Source organism: Oncorhynchus mykiss, chromosome 3 (genome assembly GCF_013265735.2).
Source record: "Oncorhynchus mykiss isolate Arlee chromosome 3, USDA_OmykA_1.1, whole genome shotgun sequence".
Classification (NCBI taxonomy): Eukaryota; Metazoa; Chordata; class Actinopteri; order Salmoniformes; family Salmonidae; genus Oncorhynchus; species Oncorhynchus mykiss.
The window spans coordinates 10,731,431-10,753,125 of NC_048567.1; the positions used below are offsets into that span (position 1 = coordinate 10,731,431).

At 43.8% G+C, this 21,695-nt stretch overlaps 1 protein-coding gene across 1 annotated transcript in view; it reads left to right on the forward strand.

Moving 5' to 3' along the window:
- LOC110520833 (voltage-dependent calcium channel gamma-7 subunit-like) overlaps window positions 1–21,387 on the forward strand; it is a 36,205-nt gene extending 14,818 nt beyond the window's left edge. Inside the window, exons 2-6 of the mRNA XM_036968585.1 lie at window positions 3,653–3,848; window positions 4,346–4,432; window positions 6,700–6,840; window positions 18,827–18,972; window positions 20,481–21,387. Coding sequence (XP_036824480.1) covers window positions 3,653–3,848; window positions 4,346–4,432; window positions 6,700–6,840; window positions 18,827–18,972; window positions 20,481–20,936 — 1,026 coding nt within the window. The 3' untranslated portion in view covers window positions 20,937–21,387. The remainder of the gene's footprint in view (window positions 1–3,652; window positions 3,849–4,345; window positions 4,433–6,699; window positions 6,841–18,826; window positions 18,973–20,480) is intronic.
- Window positions 21,388–21,695: the final 308 nt, after the last annotated feature.

Sequence of the window (21,695 nt, forward strand, 5' to 3'; positions counted from 1 at the left end):
GGACTTCCTCATCTGGTTAAGACAAGCCTGATATGTTCAGGAAATCCTGAATTTGTTAAACCATATTTCTGGAATACCCCTCAGATGTAGCTGGAAGTGGTAAAAAAAATAAACTAGTAAAAAAAATGTCATGAGGGAAAACACCTGAAAAATGTACATGTGAAACTTAACAAGTGTTTGAAAACCACATGTATCTGTGTGTGTGTGTGTGTGTGTGTGTGTGTGTGTGTGTGTGTGTGTGTGTGTGTGTGTGTGTGTGTGTGTGGTATTCAAGCTACTGTAGCCCCTGACATGTTGTGTAGTGGTTAATATTACAAACGGTGATTTAGAAATAAACTCTTTCTCTCAGCATGACTTCTGAATGAGGTACCTGTCTCCCTCCCTCTCTCTTTCTCTCAGCATGACTTCTGAATGAGGTACCTGTCTCCCTCCCTCTCTCTTTCTCTCAGCATGACTTCTGAACGAGGTATCTGTCTCCCTCCCTCTCTCTTTCTCTCAGCATGACTTCTGAATGAGGTACCTGTCTCCCTCTCTCTCGCTTTCTCTCAGCATGACTTCTGAATGAGGTACCTGTCTCCCTCCCTCTCTCTTTCTCTCAGCATGACTTCTGAATGATGTACCTGTCTCCCTCCCTCTCTCTTTCTCTCAGCATGACTTCTGAACGAGGTATATGTCTCCCTCTCTCTCTCTCTCTTTCTCTCAGCATGACTTCTGAACGAGGTATCTGTCTCCCTCTCTCTCTCTTTCTCTCAGCATGACTTCTGAATGATGTACCTGTCTCCCTCTCTCTCTCTTTCTCTCAGCATGACTTCTGAACGAGGTATCTGTCTCCCTCTCTCTCTCTTTCTCTCAGCATGACTTCTGAATGAGGTACCTGTCTCTCTCTCTCTCTCTTTCTCTCAGCATGAGTTCTGAACGAGGTATCTGTCTCCCTCCCTCTCTCTTTCTCTCAGCATGACTTCTGAATGAGGTATCTGTCTCCCTCCCTCTCTCTCTCTTTCTCTCAGCATGACTTCTGAACGAGGTACCTGTCTCCCTCCCTCTCTCTTTCTCTCAGCATGACTTCTGAATGAGGTACCTGTCTCCCTCTCTCTCTCTTTCTCTCAGCATGACTTCTGAACGAGGTACCTGTCTCCCTCCCTCTCTCTTTCTCTCAGCATGACTTCTGAATTAGGTACCTGTCTCCCTCCCTCTCTCTTTCTCTCAGCATGACTTCTGAATGAGGTACCTGTCTCCCTCCCTCTCTCTTTCTCTCAGCATGACTTCTGAATGAGGTACCTGTCTCCCTCTCTCTCTCTTTCTCTCAGCATGACTTCTGAATGAGGTACCTGTCTCCCTCCCTCTCTCTTTCTCTCAGCATGACTTCTGAATGAGGTACCTGTCTCCCTCCCTCTCTCTTTCTCTCAGCATGACTTCTGAACGAGGTATCTGTCTCCCTCCCTCTCTCTCTCTTTCTCTCAGCATGACTTCTGAACGAGGTACCTGTCTCCCTCCCTCTCTCTTTCTCTCAGCATGACTTCTGAACGAGGTACCTGTCTCCCTCCCTCTCTCTTTCTCTCAGCATGACTTCTGAATGAGGTACCTGTCTCCCTCCGTCTCTCTCTCTCTTTCTCTCAGCATGACTTCTGAACGAGGTATCTGTCTCCCTCCCTCTCTCTCTCTCTTTCTCTCAGCATGACTTCTGAATGAGGTATCTGTCTCCCTCCCTCTCTCTCTCTTTCTCTCAGCATGACTTCTGAACGAGGTACCTGTCTCCCTCCCTCTCTCTTTCTCTCAGCATGACTTCTGAATGAGGTACCTGTCTCCCTCTCTCTCTCTTTCTCTCAGCATGACTTTTGAATGAGGTACCTGTCTCCCTCTCTCTCTCTTTCTCTCAGCATGACTTCTGAATGAGGTACCTGTCTCCCTCCCTCTCTCTTTCTCTCAGCATGACTTCTGAATGAGGTACCTGTCTCCCTCCCTCTCTCTTTCTCTCAGCATGACTTCTGAACGAGGTATCTGTCTCCCTCCCTCTCTCTCTCTTTCTCTCAGCATGACTTCTGAACGAGGTACCTGTCTCCCTCCCTCTCTCTTTCTCTCAGCATGACTTCTGAACGAGGTACCTGTCTCCCTCCCTCTCTCTTTCTCTCAGCATGACTTCTGAATGAGGTACCTGTCTCCCTCCCTCTCTCTCTCTCTTTCTCTCAGCATGACTTCTGAACGAGGTATCTGTCTCCCTCCCTCTCTCTCTCTCTTTCTCTCAGCATGACTTCTGAATGAGGTATCTGTCTCCCTCCCTCTCTCTCTCTTTCTCTCAGCATGACTTCTGAACGAGGTACCTGTCTCCCTCCCTCTCTCTTTCTCTCAGCATGACTTCTGAATGAGGTACCTGTCTCCCTCTCTCTCTCTTTCTCTCAGCATGACTTTTGAATGAGGTACCTGTCTCCCTCTCTCTCTCTTTCTCTCAGCATGACTTCTGAATGAGGTACCTGTCTCCCTCCCTCTCTCTTTCTCTCAGCATGACTTCTGAATGAGGTACCTGTCTCCCTCCCTCTCTCTTTCTCTCAGCATGACTTCTGAACGAGGTATCTGTCTCCCTCCCTCTCTCTCTCTTTCTCTCAGCATGACTTCTGAACGAGGTACCTGTCTCCCTCCCTCTCTCTTTCTCTCAGCATGACTTCTGAATGAGGTACCTGTCTCCCTCTCTCTCTCTTTCTCTCAGCATGACTTCTGAACGAGGTACCTATCTCCCTCCCTCTCTCTTTCTCTCAGCATGACTTCTGAATGAGGTACCTGTCTCCTTCCCTCTCTCTTTCTCTCAGCATGACTTCTGAATGAGGTACCTGTCTCCCTCTCTCTCTCTCTCTCTCAGCATGACTTCTGAACGAGGTATCTGTCTCCCTCCCTCTCTCTCTCTCTTTCTCTCAGCATGACTTCTGAACGAGGTATCTGTCTCCCTCCCTCTCTCTCTCTCTTTCTCTCAGCATGACTTCTGAACGAGGTACCTGTCTCCCTCCCTCTCTCTTTCTCTCAGCATGACTTCTGAACGAGGTACCTGTCTCCCTCTCTCTCTCTTTCTCTCAGCATGACTTCTGAACGAGTTACCTGTCTCCCTCCCTCTCTCTTTCTCTCAGCATGACTTCTGAATGAGGTACCTGTCTCCCTCTCTCTCTCTCTTTCTCTCAGCATGACTTCTGAACGAGTTATCTGTCTCCCTCCCTCTCTCTCTCTCTTTCTCTCAGCATGACTTCTGAACGAGGTACCTGTCTCCCTCCCTCTCTCTTTCTCTCAGCATGACTTCTGAACGAGGTACCTGTCTCCCTCTCTCTCTCCTTCTCTCAGCATGACTTCTGAACGAGGTACCTGTCTCCCTCCCTCTCTCTTTCTCTCAGCATGACTTCTGAATGAGGTACCTGTCTCCCTCTCTCTCTCTTTCTCTCAGCATGACTTCTGAACGAGGTATCTGTCTCCCTCCCTCTCTCTTTCTCTCTCTCTGTAAATTAGTTTAATCTAAAAGTCTGACTTAAAATTAAAAGAGTTCTCTGTCTCTCACTTTGCTTTGTCTCTCGCTCCTCTCTGAAGACTTCATGCAATAAGTCTGACTTATCCTTGCTCTCTCTCCTTCTCCCTCCCTCCACTCCCTCCTCTCCTCCCGCTCTCCCTCTGTCTCTAGATGAGTTCGTGCAGTAGCAGAGCGCTGACCATCCTGTCCACGGTTTTTGGGGCGTGTGGTCTGCTGCTGGTGGGCGTGGCTGTGTCTACAGACTACTGGCTGTTGATGGAGGAGGGCATCGTGCTGCAGCAGAACCAGAGCATGGAGGTCAAGATGGCCCTGCACTCTGGCCTCTGGAGGGTCTGCTTCGTGGCGGGTACATATGACCTCTGACCCTCAATAGCAGTGGTGAACTGACCAATCTGCTCCGGATAGAATTAGCCATAGTCAATCTAGGATCAGTTCACTCCTTCTAAATCTGAACGTTAACCATTAGGGGAAAACAATAAACGGACCTTATATCAGTGCAACTTCACAATCTCAATTTTATATACTATATTATTTTTTCATTAACGTATGCAGGGGCAGACTGGCCATCTGGCATTTTGGGAAATTGCCAGAAGGGCTGGTCCATTTTTTGCCTAACTTGTTTTCTTTGTGCAAAATTATAATTAACTGGCAAAACATGGGGGCCTCAAATAACAAAATGGGCCGGTGTGAGGGGCTCATAGAAAAAAATGGTCCATTGTGTTAGAAATGGTAGGACAGATTTTTGGTCCCAGTCGACCCCTGTATGTATGTATCTGCCTCCCTCTCTCTTTCTCATGCAAGCCTCAATTTTACACACTCCTCTTTCTTTCCCTTCTCTCTCAGGGACAGAGAACGGGAGATGTGTGGCGTCAGAGTATTTCACTGAGCCAGAGATAGAGATCACCACAGAGAATACTGCTAATATTCTGAGTGAGTATACTGTACCCTACACTTACAGCTTTACACTGCACACTCAGCATACAGCTCACCAACTTGTAGCCCTAAAAAACGGAAATGAGTTACTTCTGGTTTGTTCAGCCATTAATGGCTCGTTGGCCAAAGCCTATGGGGAAACTAATTGGGGTTTTGGATAAACAGACAAAAAAAATCAGTTCTAGGGTTAACACAGGTTTAGGAGATCTTCTACATTTTGTTCCATGAGATAATAGCAGTCAGTTAACACGACATGTATTCATTATTATGAAGCAGCTTTGTAATTTATGTGTTTGTTATGATTACATACAGTTGAAGTCGGAAGTTTACATACACTTAGGTTGGATTCATTGAAATTAATTTTTCAACCACTCCACAAATTTCTTGTGAACAAACTATAGTTTTGGCAAGTCGGTTAGGACAACTACCTTGTGCATGACACAAGTACATTTTCCAACAATTGTTTCTAAACAGATTATTTCACTTATAATTCACTGTATCATAATTCCAGTGGGTCAGAAGTTTACATACACTAAGTTGACTATGCCTTTAAACAGCTTGGAAAATTCCAGAAAATTATGTCATGGCTTTAGACGCTTCTGATAGGCTAATTGACATAATTTGTGTCAATTGAAAGTGTACCTGTGGATGTATTTCAAGGGCTACCTTCAGACAGTGCATCTTTGCTTCACATCATGGGAAAATCAAAAGAAATCAGCTAAGACCTCAGGAAAACAATTGTAGACCTCCACAAGTCTGGTTCATCCTTGGGAGCAATTTCCAAACTCCTGAAGGTACCACGTTCATCTGTACAAACAATAGTACGCAAGTATAAACACCATGGGACCACGCAGCCGCCATACAGCTCAGGAAGGAGACTCGTTCTGTCTCCTAGAGATGAACGTACTGTGGTGCGAAAAGTGCAAATGAATCCCAGAACAACAGCAAAGGACCTTGTGAAGATGCTGGAGGAAACAGGTACAAAAGTATCTATGTCCACAGTAAAATGAGTCCTATATCGACATAACCTGAAAGGCCGCTCAGCAAGGAAGAAAACACTGCTCCAAAACCGGCATAAAAAAGCCAGACTACGGTTTGCAACTGCACATGGGGACAAAGATCGTACCTTTTGGAGAAATGTCCTCTGGTCTGATGAAACAAAAATAGAACTGTTTGGCCATAATGAACATCGTTATGTTTGGAGGAAAAATGGGGAGGCTTGCAAGCCAAAGAACACCATCCCAACCGTGAAGCACGGGGGTGGCAGCATCATGTTGTGGGGGTGCGTTGCTGCAGGAGGGACTGGTGCACTTCACAAAATAGATGGCATCATTAAAGAGGAAAAATATGTGGATATATTGAAGCAACTTCTCAAGACATTGTCAGGAAGTTAAAGCTTGGTCACAAATGGGTCTTCCAAATGGACAATGACCCCAAGCATACTTCCAAAGTTGTGGCAAAATGGCTTAAGGACAACAAAGTCAAGGTATTGGAGTGGCCACCACAAAGCCCTGATCTCAATCCCATAGAAAATTTGAGGGCAGAACTGAAAAAGCGTGCGTGAGCAAGGAGGCCTACAAACCTGACTCAGTTACACCAGCTCTGTCAGGAGAAATGGGCCAAAATTCACCCAACTTATTGTGGGAAGGCTATCCGAAACATTTGACCCAAGTTAACCAATTTAAAGGCAATGCTACCAAATACTAATTGAGTGTATGTGAACTTCTGACCCACTGGGAATGTGAAGAAAGAAATCAAATCTGAAATGATTTATTCTCTCTACAATTATTCTGACATTTCAAATTCTTAAAGTAAAGTGGTGATCCTAACTGACCTAAAACAGGGATTTTTGCTAGGATTAAATGTCAGGAATTGTGAAAAACTGAGTTTCAATTGATTTGGCAAAGGTGTATGTAAACTTCCGACTTCAACTGTAAATGCTTAAAAACTCACAAAAAGTGACGTTAGCTGATGATTATCTCATAGAACAAAACGTGTAAGGTCTCCCTAAGTCTCTGTTTACAACATACCTTATTTTTGGCATTTATCCAAAACCCCAATTAATTTCCCAATAAGCTTTGGCCAATGAGCCATGGCGAAGTTGATACCTACAAAAAGACGCCATTACTATTGCTCTCTATTATGGTTAGCGCATAACATTTTACCTCTAATACTGTGACCGTGTAGAGATGGTGCGGACAGCCACTCCATTCCCCATGGTGTCTCTGCTATGACCTCTAACCTCTAACACTGTGACCCTGTAGAGATGGTGCGGACGGCCACTCCGTTCCCCATGGTGTCTCTGCTCTTCGTCTTCACGGCCTTTGTCATCAGTAACATCGGACACATCCGGCCCCAGCGCACCATCCTTGCCTTCGTCTCCGGGATCTTCTTCATCCTCTCAGGTAGATAGGCCACTCCATCTGGCCTTTATTAGTACTGCCTTCATCCATCCTCTCAGGTAGATAGGCCACTCCATCTGGCCTTGATTATTACTGCCTTCATCCATCCTCTCAGGTAGATAGGCCACTCCATCTGGCCTTGATTATTACTACCTTCATCCATCCTCTCAGGTAGATAGGCCACTCCATCTGGCCTGGATTATTACTGCCTTCATCCATCCTCTCATGTAGATAGCCCACTCCATCTGGCCTTGATTATTGCTGCCTTCATCCATCCTCTCAGGTAGATAGCCCACTCCATCTGGCCTTGATTATTACTGCCTTCATCCATCCTCTCAGGTAGATAGGCCACTCCATCTGGCCTTTATTATTACTGCCTTCATCCATCCTCTCAGGTAAATAGGCCACTCCATCTGGCCTTGATTATTACTGCCTTCATCCATCCTCTCAGGTAAATAGGCCACTCCATCTGGCCTTGATTATTACTGCCTTCATCCATCCTCTCAGGTAAATAGGCCACTCCATCTGGCCTTGATTATTACTACCTTCATCCATCCTCTCAGGTAAATAGGCCACTCCATCTGGCCTTGATTATTACTGCCTTCATCCATTCACTCAGGTAAATAGGCCACTCCATCTGGCCTTGATTATTACTGCCTTCATCCATCCTCTCAGGTAAATAGGCCACTCCATCTGGCCTTGATTATTACTGTATGTGTCCATATCCTCTGTCACTCCTGAATCATGTTAATTTGAACAAGGCTTATCTGTGTGTGATGATTCATATCTGGCCCCCTCTGTCTCCTTCCAACTGTGATTGATTATTGCTGTCTTCATCCTGTTTCAGCCTAGCCACTCCATCATTGCTCAATTTTTACTTTTGGATGTCTTCTGTACCACCTGAACAGGTTCTGACCATTATTACTGCAAATAATATCTCTGAATAAGGTCAAGTTGAGCAGAACAATCACTGGTGTCATCAGGAATTTCTGTTGACAATGGCTCGACATACAATACCAGTCAATAGTTTGGACACACCTACTCATTCCATGGTTTTTCTTTATTTTTACTATTTTCTACATTGTAGAATAATAATGAAGACATCAAAAACTATGAAATAACACATATGTAATCATATAGAAACCAAAACAGTGTTAAACAAATCAAAATATATTTTATATTTCAGATTCTTCAAAGTAACCACCCTTTTGCCTTGATGACAGCTTTTCAGACTCTTGGTATTCTCTCAACCAGCTTCATGAGGTAGTCACCTGGAATGCCTTTCAATTAACAGGGGTGCCTTGTTAAAAGTTCATTTGTGGTATTTCTTCTTAATGCGTTTGAGCCAATCAGTTGTGTTGTGACAGGGTAGGGGTGGTATACAGAAGATAGCCCTATTTGGTAAATATTAGTCCATATTATGGAAGAACAGCTCAAATAAGCGAAGAGAAACTAGAGTCCATTATTACTTTAAGACATGAAGGTCAGTCAATCCGGAAAATGTCAAGAACTTTGAAAGTTTCTTTAAGTGCTGTCGCAAAAACCATTAAGCTCTATGATGAAATTGGCTCTCATGAGGACCGCCATATGAATGGAAGACCCAGAGTTACCTCTGCTGCAGTTCATTAGAGTTAACTGCACCTCAAATTGCTGCCCAAAATAAATGCTTCACAGAATTCAAGTAACAGACACATCTCAATATCCACTGTTGTTAATGGATTTTTGATCAATAATGACTAATTATGTATACATTTCAATCAGGACTGACTAATCAGAATACTATTATGTTACTGTATAGATGTATGAATTTTATTTTAATCCTAGTACTGAATATAATGTGTGTAATTATAATCAAGAATTAGAACAATGACTTGGTAGAAACGAATGAACATATCGTCAGACTGGCTAGAATGCTTATCTACACAGGAAGACCTTGGCTTGGTCATAAATTATCTATACTGGTGGGGGTCAATGTAGGAAGGCTTGAGAACTATACTGCCATTGTTCCGGAGTGGAGGAGAGACGGGACAGTTTGAAACCTAATGACGTCATTTTCAGTTTATAACCTGTTGTAAATTGTATCATGTTCAGTACTCTCGAGAATAAACGCTAGTGCTTGATTTTTAGACTGGTCTCCGCCCATTTTATGCAAATAAGCTTCTTACAAATCCTTAAAAATGGGCTGAGTGTATTAATTGAATTGGGTATTAAACATATAGGAATTTAATTCCTCTAACAACTGTTCAGTGGAGTCTGCGTAAATCAGTCGTTCATGGCCGAATTGCTGCAAAGAAACCACATCAAAAGGACACCAATAATAAGAAGAGACTTGCTTGGGCCAAGAAACATGAGCAAATGACATTAGACCAGTGGAAATCATCTGTTCTTTGGTCTGATGAGTCCAAATTTTAGATTTTTGGTTTCAACCACCATGTCTTTGTGAGAAGCAGAATAGGTAAACGGATGATCTCCGCATGTGTGGTTCCCACCGTGAAGCATGGAGGAGGAGGTGTGATGGTGTGGGGGTGCTTTGCTGGTGACACAGTCTGTGATTTATTTGTAGTTCAAGTCACACTTAACCAGCATGGCTACCACAGCATTCTGCAGCGATACGCCATCCAATCTGGTTTGCGCTTCGAGGGACTATCATTTGTTTTTCAACAGGGCAATGACCCAAAACACACCTCCAGGCTGTGTAAGGGCTATTTGACAAAGAAAGAGAGTGATGGAGTGTTGCATTCAAAAACCTGGCCCCCACAATCACCCAACCCCAACCCAATTGAGATGGTTTTGAACCGCACAGTGAAGTTGAACCGCACAGTGAAGGAAAAGCAGCCAACAAGTGCTCAGCATGTGCGAACTCCTTCAAGACTGTTGGAAAAGCATTCCAGGTGAAGCTGGTTGAGAGAATGCCAAGGGTGTGCAAACCTGTCCTCAACGCAAAGGGTGTCTACTTTGAAGAATCTAAAATCTAAAACATATTTTGATATGTTTAACACTTTTTTTGTTACTACGTGATTCCATATGTGTTATTCTATAGTGTTGATGTCTTCACTACAATGTAGAAATGTAGAAAATAGTACAAATTAACTTCTTAACGCTACCCATCCCTTAAGCGGGATAATTGTCATCAGCAACCGCTGAATAGCATGGTGCCACAGTCAAATAATATTACCTAAAATATTTATATTCATGAAATCACAAGTGCAATATTGCAAAACACAGTTTAGCCTTTTGTTAATCCACCTGTCTTGAAATTATGCTTTACAGCGAAAGCAATCCAAGCGTTTGTGTAAGTTTATCGATCGCACGATAAAACATTAAGTACACTTAGCATCAGGTAGCTCTGTCACGAATATCAGAAAATCAATCAAATTAATTGTTTACCTTTGATGATCTTCGGATGTTTTCACTCACGAGACTCCCAGTTACACAACACATGTTCCTTTTGTTCTATAAAGATTATTTTTAGATCCAAAATACCTCAGTTTGTTTGACGCGTTATGTTCAGAAATCCACAGGAGCGGTCACGACAATGCAGATTTTTCCACAGAAAAATGTCAAATGTTTTTTATAATCAATCCTCAGGTTGTTTTTAAAATATATAATCGATAATATATCAACCACAAATGTCTTTCACAGTAGGAGAGGGGAACACAATGGCTGTCCAAATTCTGTTGCGGGTGCAAAACTCATGTGACCACTTGACGCGATGTTATCGTTCTGGCTCATTTTTCAAAATAAAAGCCTGAAACTATGTCTGAAGGCAGTTGACACCTTGAGGAAGCGATATGGAAAGGAATCTGGTAGGGGAGGCTATGGAACATGGAGTTTTCAAAATAGAAGCCACTTCCTGTTTTGATTTTCCTCAGGGTTTCGCCTGCAATATCAGTTATGTTATAATCACAGACAATATTTTGACAGTTTTGGAAACTTTAGAGTGTTTTCTATCCAATACTAATAATAATATGCATATATTAGCAACTGAGACTGAGGAGCTGGCCATTTACAATGGGCACCTTTTCATCCAAGCTACTCAATACTGCCCCTGCAGCCATAGAAAGTTAAGAAAAATCCTAGAATGAGTAGGTGTGTCCAAACTTTTTGACTGGTAGTGTATTTTGTATTGTAAATCAGAGAAATATCTATCCTCTGTGAAGCTGTTTGGGGACATTTCTGCTTTGTAGTTCACTCTCCTGACCAGGAGGCAGCAGTGATGAGGGTGCTCCATATTCTCTCTATGGAAGAGAGCGAGAGAGAGAGAGAGATGAGAAGATATCAAGAATGGCATTCAAAACATAACAATTCACCTATGATATGTTAGGAAAAACAGGTATATTATTTAAGGCCAAAAAGCAGATAATCACATTCCTGCCTATGCTGTGGTTTGTTTGTAACACAGCAGTGTTTCGCAAACTCGGTCCCCCTTGCATGCATCTCTGTCTGTCTGTCTGTCTGTCTGTCTGTCTGTCTGTCTGTCTGTCTGTCTGTCTGTCTGTCTGTCTGTCTGTGAGTGAGTGAGTGTATTTTAGTATGCCAGTGTTACTTATTTAGGTAAAGATGATGAACCTCTACATTATAACTGACAGGACATGGTTTCCATGCACTTTCCTTTTACATTCACAGCCTATACTGACTGACAGGCTCCCGGTGTACAGAACAGATGCTCATACACCATATATGTATGTGGCTCTACGTGCGTTCTAATTGTACATTCTTCACATATGGGGCATCACATGCATTTTAATGTTGTATAAATGGTTTGCTCAGAAGAGTGGTATTTTAATGTTGTATGTGGAGTTTTTCCAATGAGGAAGGTCTTCTCTAACTCTTTACTGAAAGCTGCTCGGTGTCTATATCCCACAGAAAGATCTTACAGCATACACAGAGCATCACAGCTATAGGGGACTGGCTTAGTGTCCTGTCCTCTACTATATCCTTTTGAATGGGGGTCCTCACTCACTCTCTCTCTCTCAAAACAATTCAGTTTAAGGGCTTTATTGGCATGGGAAACATGTTAACATTGAGAAAGCAAGTGAAGTAGATCATAATCAAAAGTGAAATAAACAATAAAAATTAACAGTAAACATTACACACAAGTTCGAAAAGAATAAAGAAATGTCATATTATATATATATATATATATACAGGGTTGCAGCGATGTGCACATAGTTAAAGTACAAAAGGGAGAAAAATGCAGAGTGTCAATCTGTTGTTTGTTCCATTTTGTGAATTCTTGGTTGGTGAGCGGACCCCAGACCTCACAACCATAAAGTGCAACAGGTTCTATAACTGATTCAAGTATTTTCAGCCAGATCCTAATTGGTATGTCGAATTTATTGTTCCTTTTGATGGCATAGAAGGCCCTTCTTGCCTTGTCTCTCAGCTCGTTCACAGCTTTGTGGAAGTTACCTGTGGCGCTGATGGTTAGGCCGAGGTATGTAACGTTTTTTCTGTGCTCTAGGGCAACGGTGTCTAGATGGAATTTGAATTCATGGTCCTGGCAACTGGTCCTTTTTTGGAACACCATTATTTTTGTCTTACTGAGATTTACTGTCAGGGCCCAGGTCTGACAAAACCTGTGCAGAAGATCTAGGTGCTGCTGTAGGCCCTGCTTGGTTGGGGAAAGAAGCACCAGATCATCAGCAAACAGTAGACATTTGACTTCAGATTCTAGTAGGGTGAGGCCAGGTGCTGCAGACTGTTCTAGTGCCCTCGCCAATTCGTTTATATATATATATATATATATATATATATATATATATATATATATATATACACACACACAGTGGTGCAAAAAAGTATTTAGTCAGCCACCAATTGTGCAAGTTCTCCCACTTAAAAAGATGAAAGAGGCCTGTAATTTTCACCGTAGGTACACTTCAACTATGACAAACAAAATTTGAAAAAAAATCCAGAAAATCACATTGTAGGATTTTTAATGAATTTATTTGCAAATTATGGTGGAAAATAAGTATTTGATCACCTACAAACAAGCAAGATTTCTGGCTCTCACAGACATGTAACTTCTTCTTTAAGAGGCTCCTCTGTCCTCCACCTGTATTAATGGCACCTGTTTGAACTTGTATTCAGTATAAAAGACACCTGTCCACAACCTCAAACAGTCACACTCCAAACTCCACTATGGCCAAGACCAAAGAGCTGTCAAAGGACACCAGAAACAAAATTGTAGACCTGCACCAGGCTGGGAAGACTGAATCTGCAATAGGTAAGCAGCTTGGTTTGAAGAAATCAACTGTGGGAGCAATTATTAGGAAATGGAAGACATACAGTGCCTTGCGAAAGTATTCGGCCCCCTTGAACTTTGCGACCTTTTGCCACATTTCAGGCTTCAAACATAAAGATATAAAACTGTATTTTTTTGTGAAGAATCAACAACAAGTGGGACACAATCATGAAGTGGAACGACATTTATTGGATATTTCAAACTTTTTTAACAAAGCAAAAACTGAAAAATTGGGCGTGCAAAATTATTCAGCCCCCTTAAGTTAATACTTTGTAGCGCCACCTTTTGCTGCGATTACAGCTGTAAGTTGCTTGGGGTATGTCTCTATCAGTTTTGCACATCGAGAGACTGAATTTTTTCCCATTCCTCCTTGCAAAACAGCTCGAGCTCAGTGAGGTTGGATGGAGAGCATTTGTGAACAGCAGTTTTCAGTTCTTTCCACAGATTCTCGATTGGATTCAGGTCTGGACTTTGACTTGGCCATTCTAACACCTGGATATGTTTATTTTTGAACCATTCCATTGTAGATTTTGCTTTATGTTTTGGATCATTGTCTTGTTGGAAGACAAATCTCCGTCCCAGTCTCAGGTCTTTTGCAGACTCCATCAGGTTTTCTTCCAGAATGGTCCTGTATTTGGCTCCATCCATCTTCCCATCAATTTTAACCATCTTCCCTGTCCCTGCTGAAGAAAAGCAGGCCCAAACCATGATGCTGCCACCACCATGTTTGACAGTGGGGATGGTGTGTTCAGGGTGATGAGCTGTGTTGCTTTTACGCCAAACATAACGTTTTGCATTGTTGCCAAAAAGTTCAATTTTGGTTTCATCTGACCAGAGCACCTTCTTCAGCATGTTTGGTGTGTCTCCCAGGTGGCTTGTGGCAAACTTTAAACAACACTTTTTATGGATATCTTTAAGAAATGGCTTTCTTCTTGCCACTCTTCCATAAAGGCCAGATTTGTGCAATATACAACGATTGTTGTCCTATGGACAGAGTCTCCCACCTCAGCTGTAGATCTCTGCAGTTCATCCAGAGTGATCATGGGCCTCTTGGCTGCATCTCTGATCAGTCTTCTCCTTGTATGAGCTGAAAGTTTAGAGGGACGGCCAGGTCTTGGTAGATTTGCAGTGGTCTGATACTCCTTCCATTTCAATATTATCGCTTGCACAGTGCTCCTTGGGATGTTTAAAGCTTGGGAAATCTTTTTGTATCCAAATCCGGCTTTAAACTTCTTCACAACAGTATCTTGGACCTGCCTGGTGTGTTCCTTGTTCTTCATGATGCTCTCTGCGCTTTTAACGGACCTCTGAGACTATCACAGTGCAGGTGCATTGATACGGAGACTTGATTACACAGAGGTGGATTGTATTTATCATCATTAGTCATTTAGGTCAACATTGGATCATTCAGAGATCCTCACTGAACTTCTGGAGAGAGTTTGCTGCACTGAAAGTAAAGGGGCTGAATAATTTTGCACGCCCAATTTTTCAGTTTTTGATTTGTTAAAAAAGTTTGAAATATCCAATAAATGTTGTTCCACTTCATGATTGTGTCCTACTTGTTGTTGATTCTTCACAAAAAAATACAGTTTTATATCTTTATGTTTGAAGCCTGAAATGTGGCAAAAGGTCGCGAAGTTCAAGGGGGCCGAATACTTTTGCAAGGCACTGTACACAAGACCACTGATAATCTCCCTCGATCTGGGGCTCCACGCAAGATCTCACCCCGTGGGGTCAAAATGATCACAAGAACGGTGAGCAAAAATCCCAGAACCACACGGGGGGACCTAGTGAATGACCTGCAGAGAGCTGGGACCAAAGTGACAAAGCCTACCATCAGTAACACACTACGCCGCCAGGGACTCAAATCCTGCAGTGCCAGACGTGTCCCCCTGTACATGCCCAGGCCCATATGAAGTTTGCTAGAGAGCATTTTTATGATCAGAAGAAGATTGGGAGAATGTCATATGGTCAGATGAAATCAAAATGGAACTTTTTTGGTAAAAACTCAACTCGTCGTGTTTGGAGGACAAAGAATGCTGAGTTGCATCCAAAGAACACCATACCTACTGTGAAGCATGGGGGTGGAAACATCATGCTTTGGGGCTGTTTTTCTGCAAAGGGACCAGGACGACTGATCCGTGTAAAGGAAAGAATGAATGGGGCCATGTATCGTGAGATTTTGAGTGAAAACCTCCTTCCATCAGCAAGGGCATTGAAGATGAAACGTGGCTGGGTCTTTCAGCTTGACAATGATCCCAAACACACCGCCCGGGCAACGAAGGAGTGGCTTCGTAAGAAGCATTTCAAGGTCCTGGAGTGGCCCAGCCAGTCTCCAGATCTCAACCCCATAGAAAATCTTTGGAGGCAGTTGAAAGTCCGTGTTGCCCAGCAACAGCCCCAAAACATCACTGCTCTAGAGGAGATCTGCATGGAGGAATGGGCCAAAATACCAGCAACAGTGTGTGAAAACCTTGTGAAGACTTACATAAAACGTTTGACCTCTGTCATTGCCAACAAAGTATTGAGATAAACTTTTGTTATTGACCAAATACTTATTTTCCACCATAATTTGCAAATAAATTCATTAAAAATCCTACAATGTGATTTTCTGAATTTTTTTAAATAATTTTGTTTGTCATAGTTGAAGTGTACCTATGATGAAAATTACAGGCCTCTCTCATATTTTTAAGTTTGAGAACTTGCACAATTGGTGGCTGACTAAATACTTTTTTGCCCCACTGTATATATATGTTGAAGAGGGTGTTGCTTAAGCTGCATCCCTGTCTCACTCCACAGCCCTGTGGAAAGAAATATGTGTGTTTTTTGCCAATTTTAACCTTGCACTTGTTGTTTGTGTACATGGATTTTGTAAAGCTGTATGTTTTTCCTCCTACATCACTTGCCAAATTGAGGCAAAAGCTTTTTTGAAATCAACTAAGCATGAGAAGACTTTGCCTTTGTTTTGGTTTGTTTGTTTGTCAATTAGGGTGTGCAGGGTGAATATGTGGTCTTTCGTACGGTAATCTCTCTCTCTCTCACACACACACTTTGCTCCCTCAGAGTCCTCTCTCTCTCTCTCTCTTTTACTTGTTATGGCTGCAATCCCACTACCGGGATCGATATGACAACTACCAGTGAAAATAGAGGGCGCCAAATTCAAACCACAGAAATCTCATAATTACAATTCCTAAAACATACATATGTCTTCTATCATTTTAAAGTTAATCTTGTTGTTAATCCCACCAAAGTGTTCGATTTCAAATAGGCTTTTCAGTGAAAACACTACAAACGATTATGTTAGGTCTCCACCAAACCACAATAAGCACAGGCATTTTCCAGCGAAATATAGCAGTCACAAAAAGTAGAATTAGAGATAAAATTAATCACTAACCTTGAATTATCTTCATCAGATGACACGCATAGGACTTCATGTTACACAATGCATGCATGTTTGTTTGATAAAGTTCATATTTATATAAAAATATCTGAGTTTACATTGGCTTATTAGATTCATTAGTTCCAAAAACATCAAGTGATTTTGCATAGCCACATCGTTTCAACAGAAACACTCATCATAAATGTAGTTGATAATACAAGTTATACACGTGGAATTATAGATATACCTCTCCTTAATGGACACGCTATGTCAGATTTCAAAAAAACATTACGGAAAAAGCAACCCATGCAATAATCTGAGACGGACCTCAGAACAATAGTCAAATTATCCGCCATGTTGGAGTCAACAGAAACCAGAAAATACATGATAAATGTTTCCTTACCTTTGATGAACTTCATCAGAATGCTGTCCTAGGAATCCCAGGTCCACAATAAATGCTTGATTTGTTTGAAAATGTCTGTTATTTATGTCCAATTAGCTACTTTGGTTAGTGCGTTTCAAATCAAATCATATTTATTTATATAGCCCTTCGTACATCAGCTGAAATCTCAAAGTTCTGTACAGAAACCCAGCCTAAAACCCCAAACAGCAAGCAATGCAGGTGTAGAAGCACGGTGGCTAGGAAAAACTCCCTAGAAAGGCAAAAACCTAGGAAGAAACCTAGAGAGGAACCAGGCTATGAGGGGTGGCCAGTCCTCTTCTGGCTGTGCCGGGTGGAGATTATAACAGAACATGGCCAAGATGTTCAAATGTTCATAAATTACCAGCATGGTCAAATAATAATAATCACAGGCAGAACAGTTGAAACTGGAGCAGCAGCACGGCCAGGTGGACTGGGGACAGCAAGGAGTCATCATGCCAGGTAGTCCTGAGGCATGGTCCTAGGGCTCAGGTCCTCCGAGAGAGAGAAAGAAAGAGAGAAAGAGAGAATTAGAGAGAGCATACTTAAATTCACACAGGACACCGGATAAAACAGGAGAAGTACTCCAGATATAACAAACTGACCCTAGCCCCCCGACACATAAACTACTGCAGCATAAATACTGGAGGCTGAGACAAGAGGGGTCAGGAGACACTGTGGCCCCATGTGATGATACCCCCGGACAGGGCAAAACAGGAAGGATATAACCCCACCCACTTTGCCAAAGCACAGCCCCCACACCACTAGAGGGATATCTTCAACCACCAACTTACCATCCTGAGACAAGGCCGAGTATAGCCCACAAAGATCTCCGCCACGGCACAACCCAAGGGTGGGCGCCAACCCGTTTGGTAAACAATTTCAAAGTCGCAAAGCTATAACGTGACGAAATGTCTAAAAGTTCTGTAACAGTCCGTAGAAACATATCAAATGATGTACTGAATCAATCTTTAGAATGCTGGTTACATACATCTTGAATAACGTTCCAACCGGAGAATTAGAATGACTTCAGATGACCGGTGGATCGCAGGTGCTTCCCCTGTGAACGCGCATGGTGAAAGCATGGTCAACTCGTGGCAGTGGTGACTATTTCCTGTCTCATTCGACCCCCTTTCGCATTAGAGTCATCAGACAAAGTTCTATTGACTGTTGACTTCTAGTGGAAGGCGTAGGAAATGAAAACTCATCCATATCTCGCTGTAATTTCAATGAGAGCTTCGTTGAAAATCTGCCACACCTCAGAAAAAATCAGAGCAGGAAGTGGAATTTCTCAGGTTTTTGCCTGCAATATGAGTTCTGTTACACTCACAGACATAATTCAAACCGTTTTAGAAACTTCAGAGTGTTTTCTATCCAATACTAAACATAATATGCAAATGTTAGCAACTATGACTGAGGACCAGGCCGTTTACTATGAGCACCTCTCATCCAAGCTACTCAATACTGCCCCTGCAGCCATAAGAAGTTAATGTTATGTTCCTTTCCCTTTCACCCTCTCTCTTCCTTGACTTTGTTGCTGTTGGTGTCAGTGGTAATGTCCCACACCTCTGTCTGTCTGTCCGTCCGTCCGTCCGTCCGTCCGTCCGTCCGTCCGTCCGTCCGTCCGTCCGTCCGTCTGTCTGACTGTCTGTCTGTCTGTCTCTCTCTCTCTCTCTCTCTCTCTCTCTCTCTCTCTCTCTCTCAGGGTGTCAGTGGTAATGTCCTGTTGCTCTCGCTCTTTCGCTCTCTCTCGCTCTGTCTCAGGGTGTCAGCGTTAATTTCTTCTTTCTCCCTCTCCCTCTATCACTCTCTCTCTCCTTCTCTCTCTTTCTCTCCCTCCCACCTCCCTCCTTCTCTTCCTCCCTCTTTCTCCCTCCCTCCCTCCTTCTCTTCCTCCCTCCACCCCCCCCCCCCCCCTCTCTCTCTCTCCCTCCCTCTCCAGGCCTGAGTCTGGTGGTGGGGCTGGTGCTCTACATCTCCAGTATTAATGATGAGGTGATGAACAGACCGAGGGAGCCTGAACAATTTTTCAACTACCGCTACGGCTGGTCGTTTGCCTTCGCAGCCTCCTCCTTCCTACTCAAGGAGGTCAGTGTGTGTGTGTGTGTGTGTGTGTGTGTGTGTGTGTGTGTGTGTGTGTGTGTGTGTGTGTGTGTGTATGTGTGTGTGTGTGTGTGTGTGTGTGTGTGTGTGTGTGTGTGTGTGTGTGTGTGTGTGTGTGTGTGTGTGTGTGTGTGTGTGTGTGTGTGTGTGTGGTAGGGGGGCAGGTGGTGGTGGAGTTGAGGAGACTCATTAGTGCCACTGCTGTGCTGCCTTGGGTGCCCAGCTGACCTATCCATCTTAAAGCCACAGTGTCGTGCCGGCTGAGGCAAACCTCCCTACAACACTCATCACAACACTCATTACACTGCAATATGCTGGGAAAGTACAGCTATAATTTAGATCCTAGGGAGCCATGCATTTAAATCACCAAGACTTGCAAAGTTGCATGTTTACTTCAAGGCTAAATTTGAGGCAGGAAAAAATCATGATGCCTCTGCAAAATACAGCTATTCTCTATACATTCTAAATCAGTCATTCTAAATGTAACTTCTCCACAGTATTATCTGTACTGGGCTGAGATGTTCTGTATGCAGGTGTTGAGGAAGAACCTGTACCTCTGGGTATTCCTGTGGCTGTCAGCCATCTTCTGTCCTGTGTGTGATAAGCGCTGATGGGACAGAGTGGAGAGTTCAGAGGAGCAACTCTTTACCCCCGTCCTGTCAGATTGGAGAGTTCAGAGGAGCAACTCTATACCCCCGTCCTGTCAGAGTGGAGAGTTCAGAGGAGCAACTCCTCTTTATCCCCCCATCTCTCTCTCTGTTGTCATAGCCAATAAGGGGGAGATGTGCCCACTCCTTATGTGCCCATCAGATGAGTGTAAACTCTGTTTAAGTACAGTATAGTTCATCACTCCTAACTCAAATACAGTCTTTGTTTCAGTACTTGCTCTGTACATCTGCATACTCTAGTTTAGTTCAAACATTCATGACAGTTCGAAGACAGAGCATATATGAAGAGTGGACTGTTGTTGTACTTTGCTGCAGAGAAGATAGGAGAACCCTGCTGAATACACAATGAGCTAGTGAGGATTAGTATTCTGGGGATAGACTGGGGTGTCAGTGGGGATGTTGACATACTGTAGCAGTGCAGTTGTCTTCTCTCTCTCTGTGTGTGTGTGTGTGTGTGTGTGTGTGTGTTATGTGTGTGTGTTATGTGTGTGTGTGTTTGTGTGTGTTAGCGGTGCAGTGTTGTGTGATGTTCTCTGCTCGTTTCACCCATCTCTCCCTCCATCCCCCACCCTGCCTCTCTCACATCGTTGGCATTACTGCACTAATGTGGTGCAATGGACAGCTCAGTGTACTCCACTCCTTCTGCTCCTCCTCCTGCTACTCCTCTTCTTTCATCATCTTGCCTCTAGTCCCCACATCTCTCTCTCACTCTCTCTCGACTCACTTTCTTTTCCACCTCCCCACTAGATTTATCCCCTCTACTTGTTCCCTTTTCTTTCAAACCGTTTGATCCCTGCATAACTCTCCCTCTCTCTCTCCTGTCAGGGGGCTGGGGTGATGTCAGTCTATCTGTTCATGAAGCGTTATGCTGAGGAGGAGATGTACCGCCCCCACCCAGCCCTCTACCGCCCCCGTCTGTCTGAGTGCAGCGACTACAGCGGCCAGTTCCTCCACCCTGAGACCTGGCCTCCTCCTAAGAGGGGCCGCAGTGACTCCCGGGCCTCCAGCGACATCTCCATCCAGATCAACCAGACCCCCCCGCAGCCCACCAAAAACCCCCTGCAGGGCAACCAAGGTGGGGGCATGGGGTCCAACATGGGCCCTGGGTCTGGGTCCTCCTCTGGAGCTAGCTACCAGCTGCCCCCACCGTCTGGGGCCTACAACACCCACACACTCCAACACCAACACTCACACGGTAACTCCCAGGCCATGGCCATGCCCCCTTCCACTGGCCCCCCTCATTACCACACACACATGCACATGGGCGCCTCCCCCTGTTAGAGAGAGGGAGCAAGGGACAGGGACAGGGAGGAACTAAGTTTGGAGAGCAAGAAATATGGAGTAAGTGTGAAAAGGGAGCGGGAGAAGGATTGAGGGATTAGTGTTAACATACATTTGGTATTAAAAACTGAGAGATGGGCAGAGAGAGAGAAAGAGGGTTCAGGAGAGGTGGAGGAGTTGTCAAGGATAGAGAGATGAGGGGGATTTTTTAAATGTTATTTTACCTTTATTTAACTAGGCAAGCCAGTTAAGAACAAATTCTTATTTTCAACAACGGCCTAGGAACAGTGGGTTAACTGCCTGTTCAGGGATGGAGAGAAAGTGACGGAGAATAAGGTATGTGATTTATTGAAAGAGGTTTAGAGGTTAGAATCTGTGACAAAAAGGGCTGAGAGGGAGAGAGGGAGAGAGAGGGAGAAAGGGAGAGACAGGGAGAATGAGACAGGGGGAGAGAGGGAGAAAGGGAGAGACAGGGAGAATGAGAGAGACAGGGAGAATGAGAGAGACAGTGAGAATGAGAGAGACAGGGAGAATGAGAGAGAGAGGGAGAGATAGGGAGAGACAGGGAGAATGAGAGAGACAGGAAGAATGAGAGAGGCAGGGAGAATGAGAGAGGCAGGGAGAATGAGAGAGGCAGGGAGAATGAGAGAGGCAGGGAGAAAGAGAGACAGGGAGAATGAGAGAGACAGAGAGAATGAGGGAGACAGGGAGAGACAGGGAGAATGAGAGAGACAGGGAGAATGAGAGAGACAGGGAGAA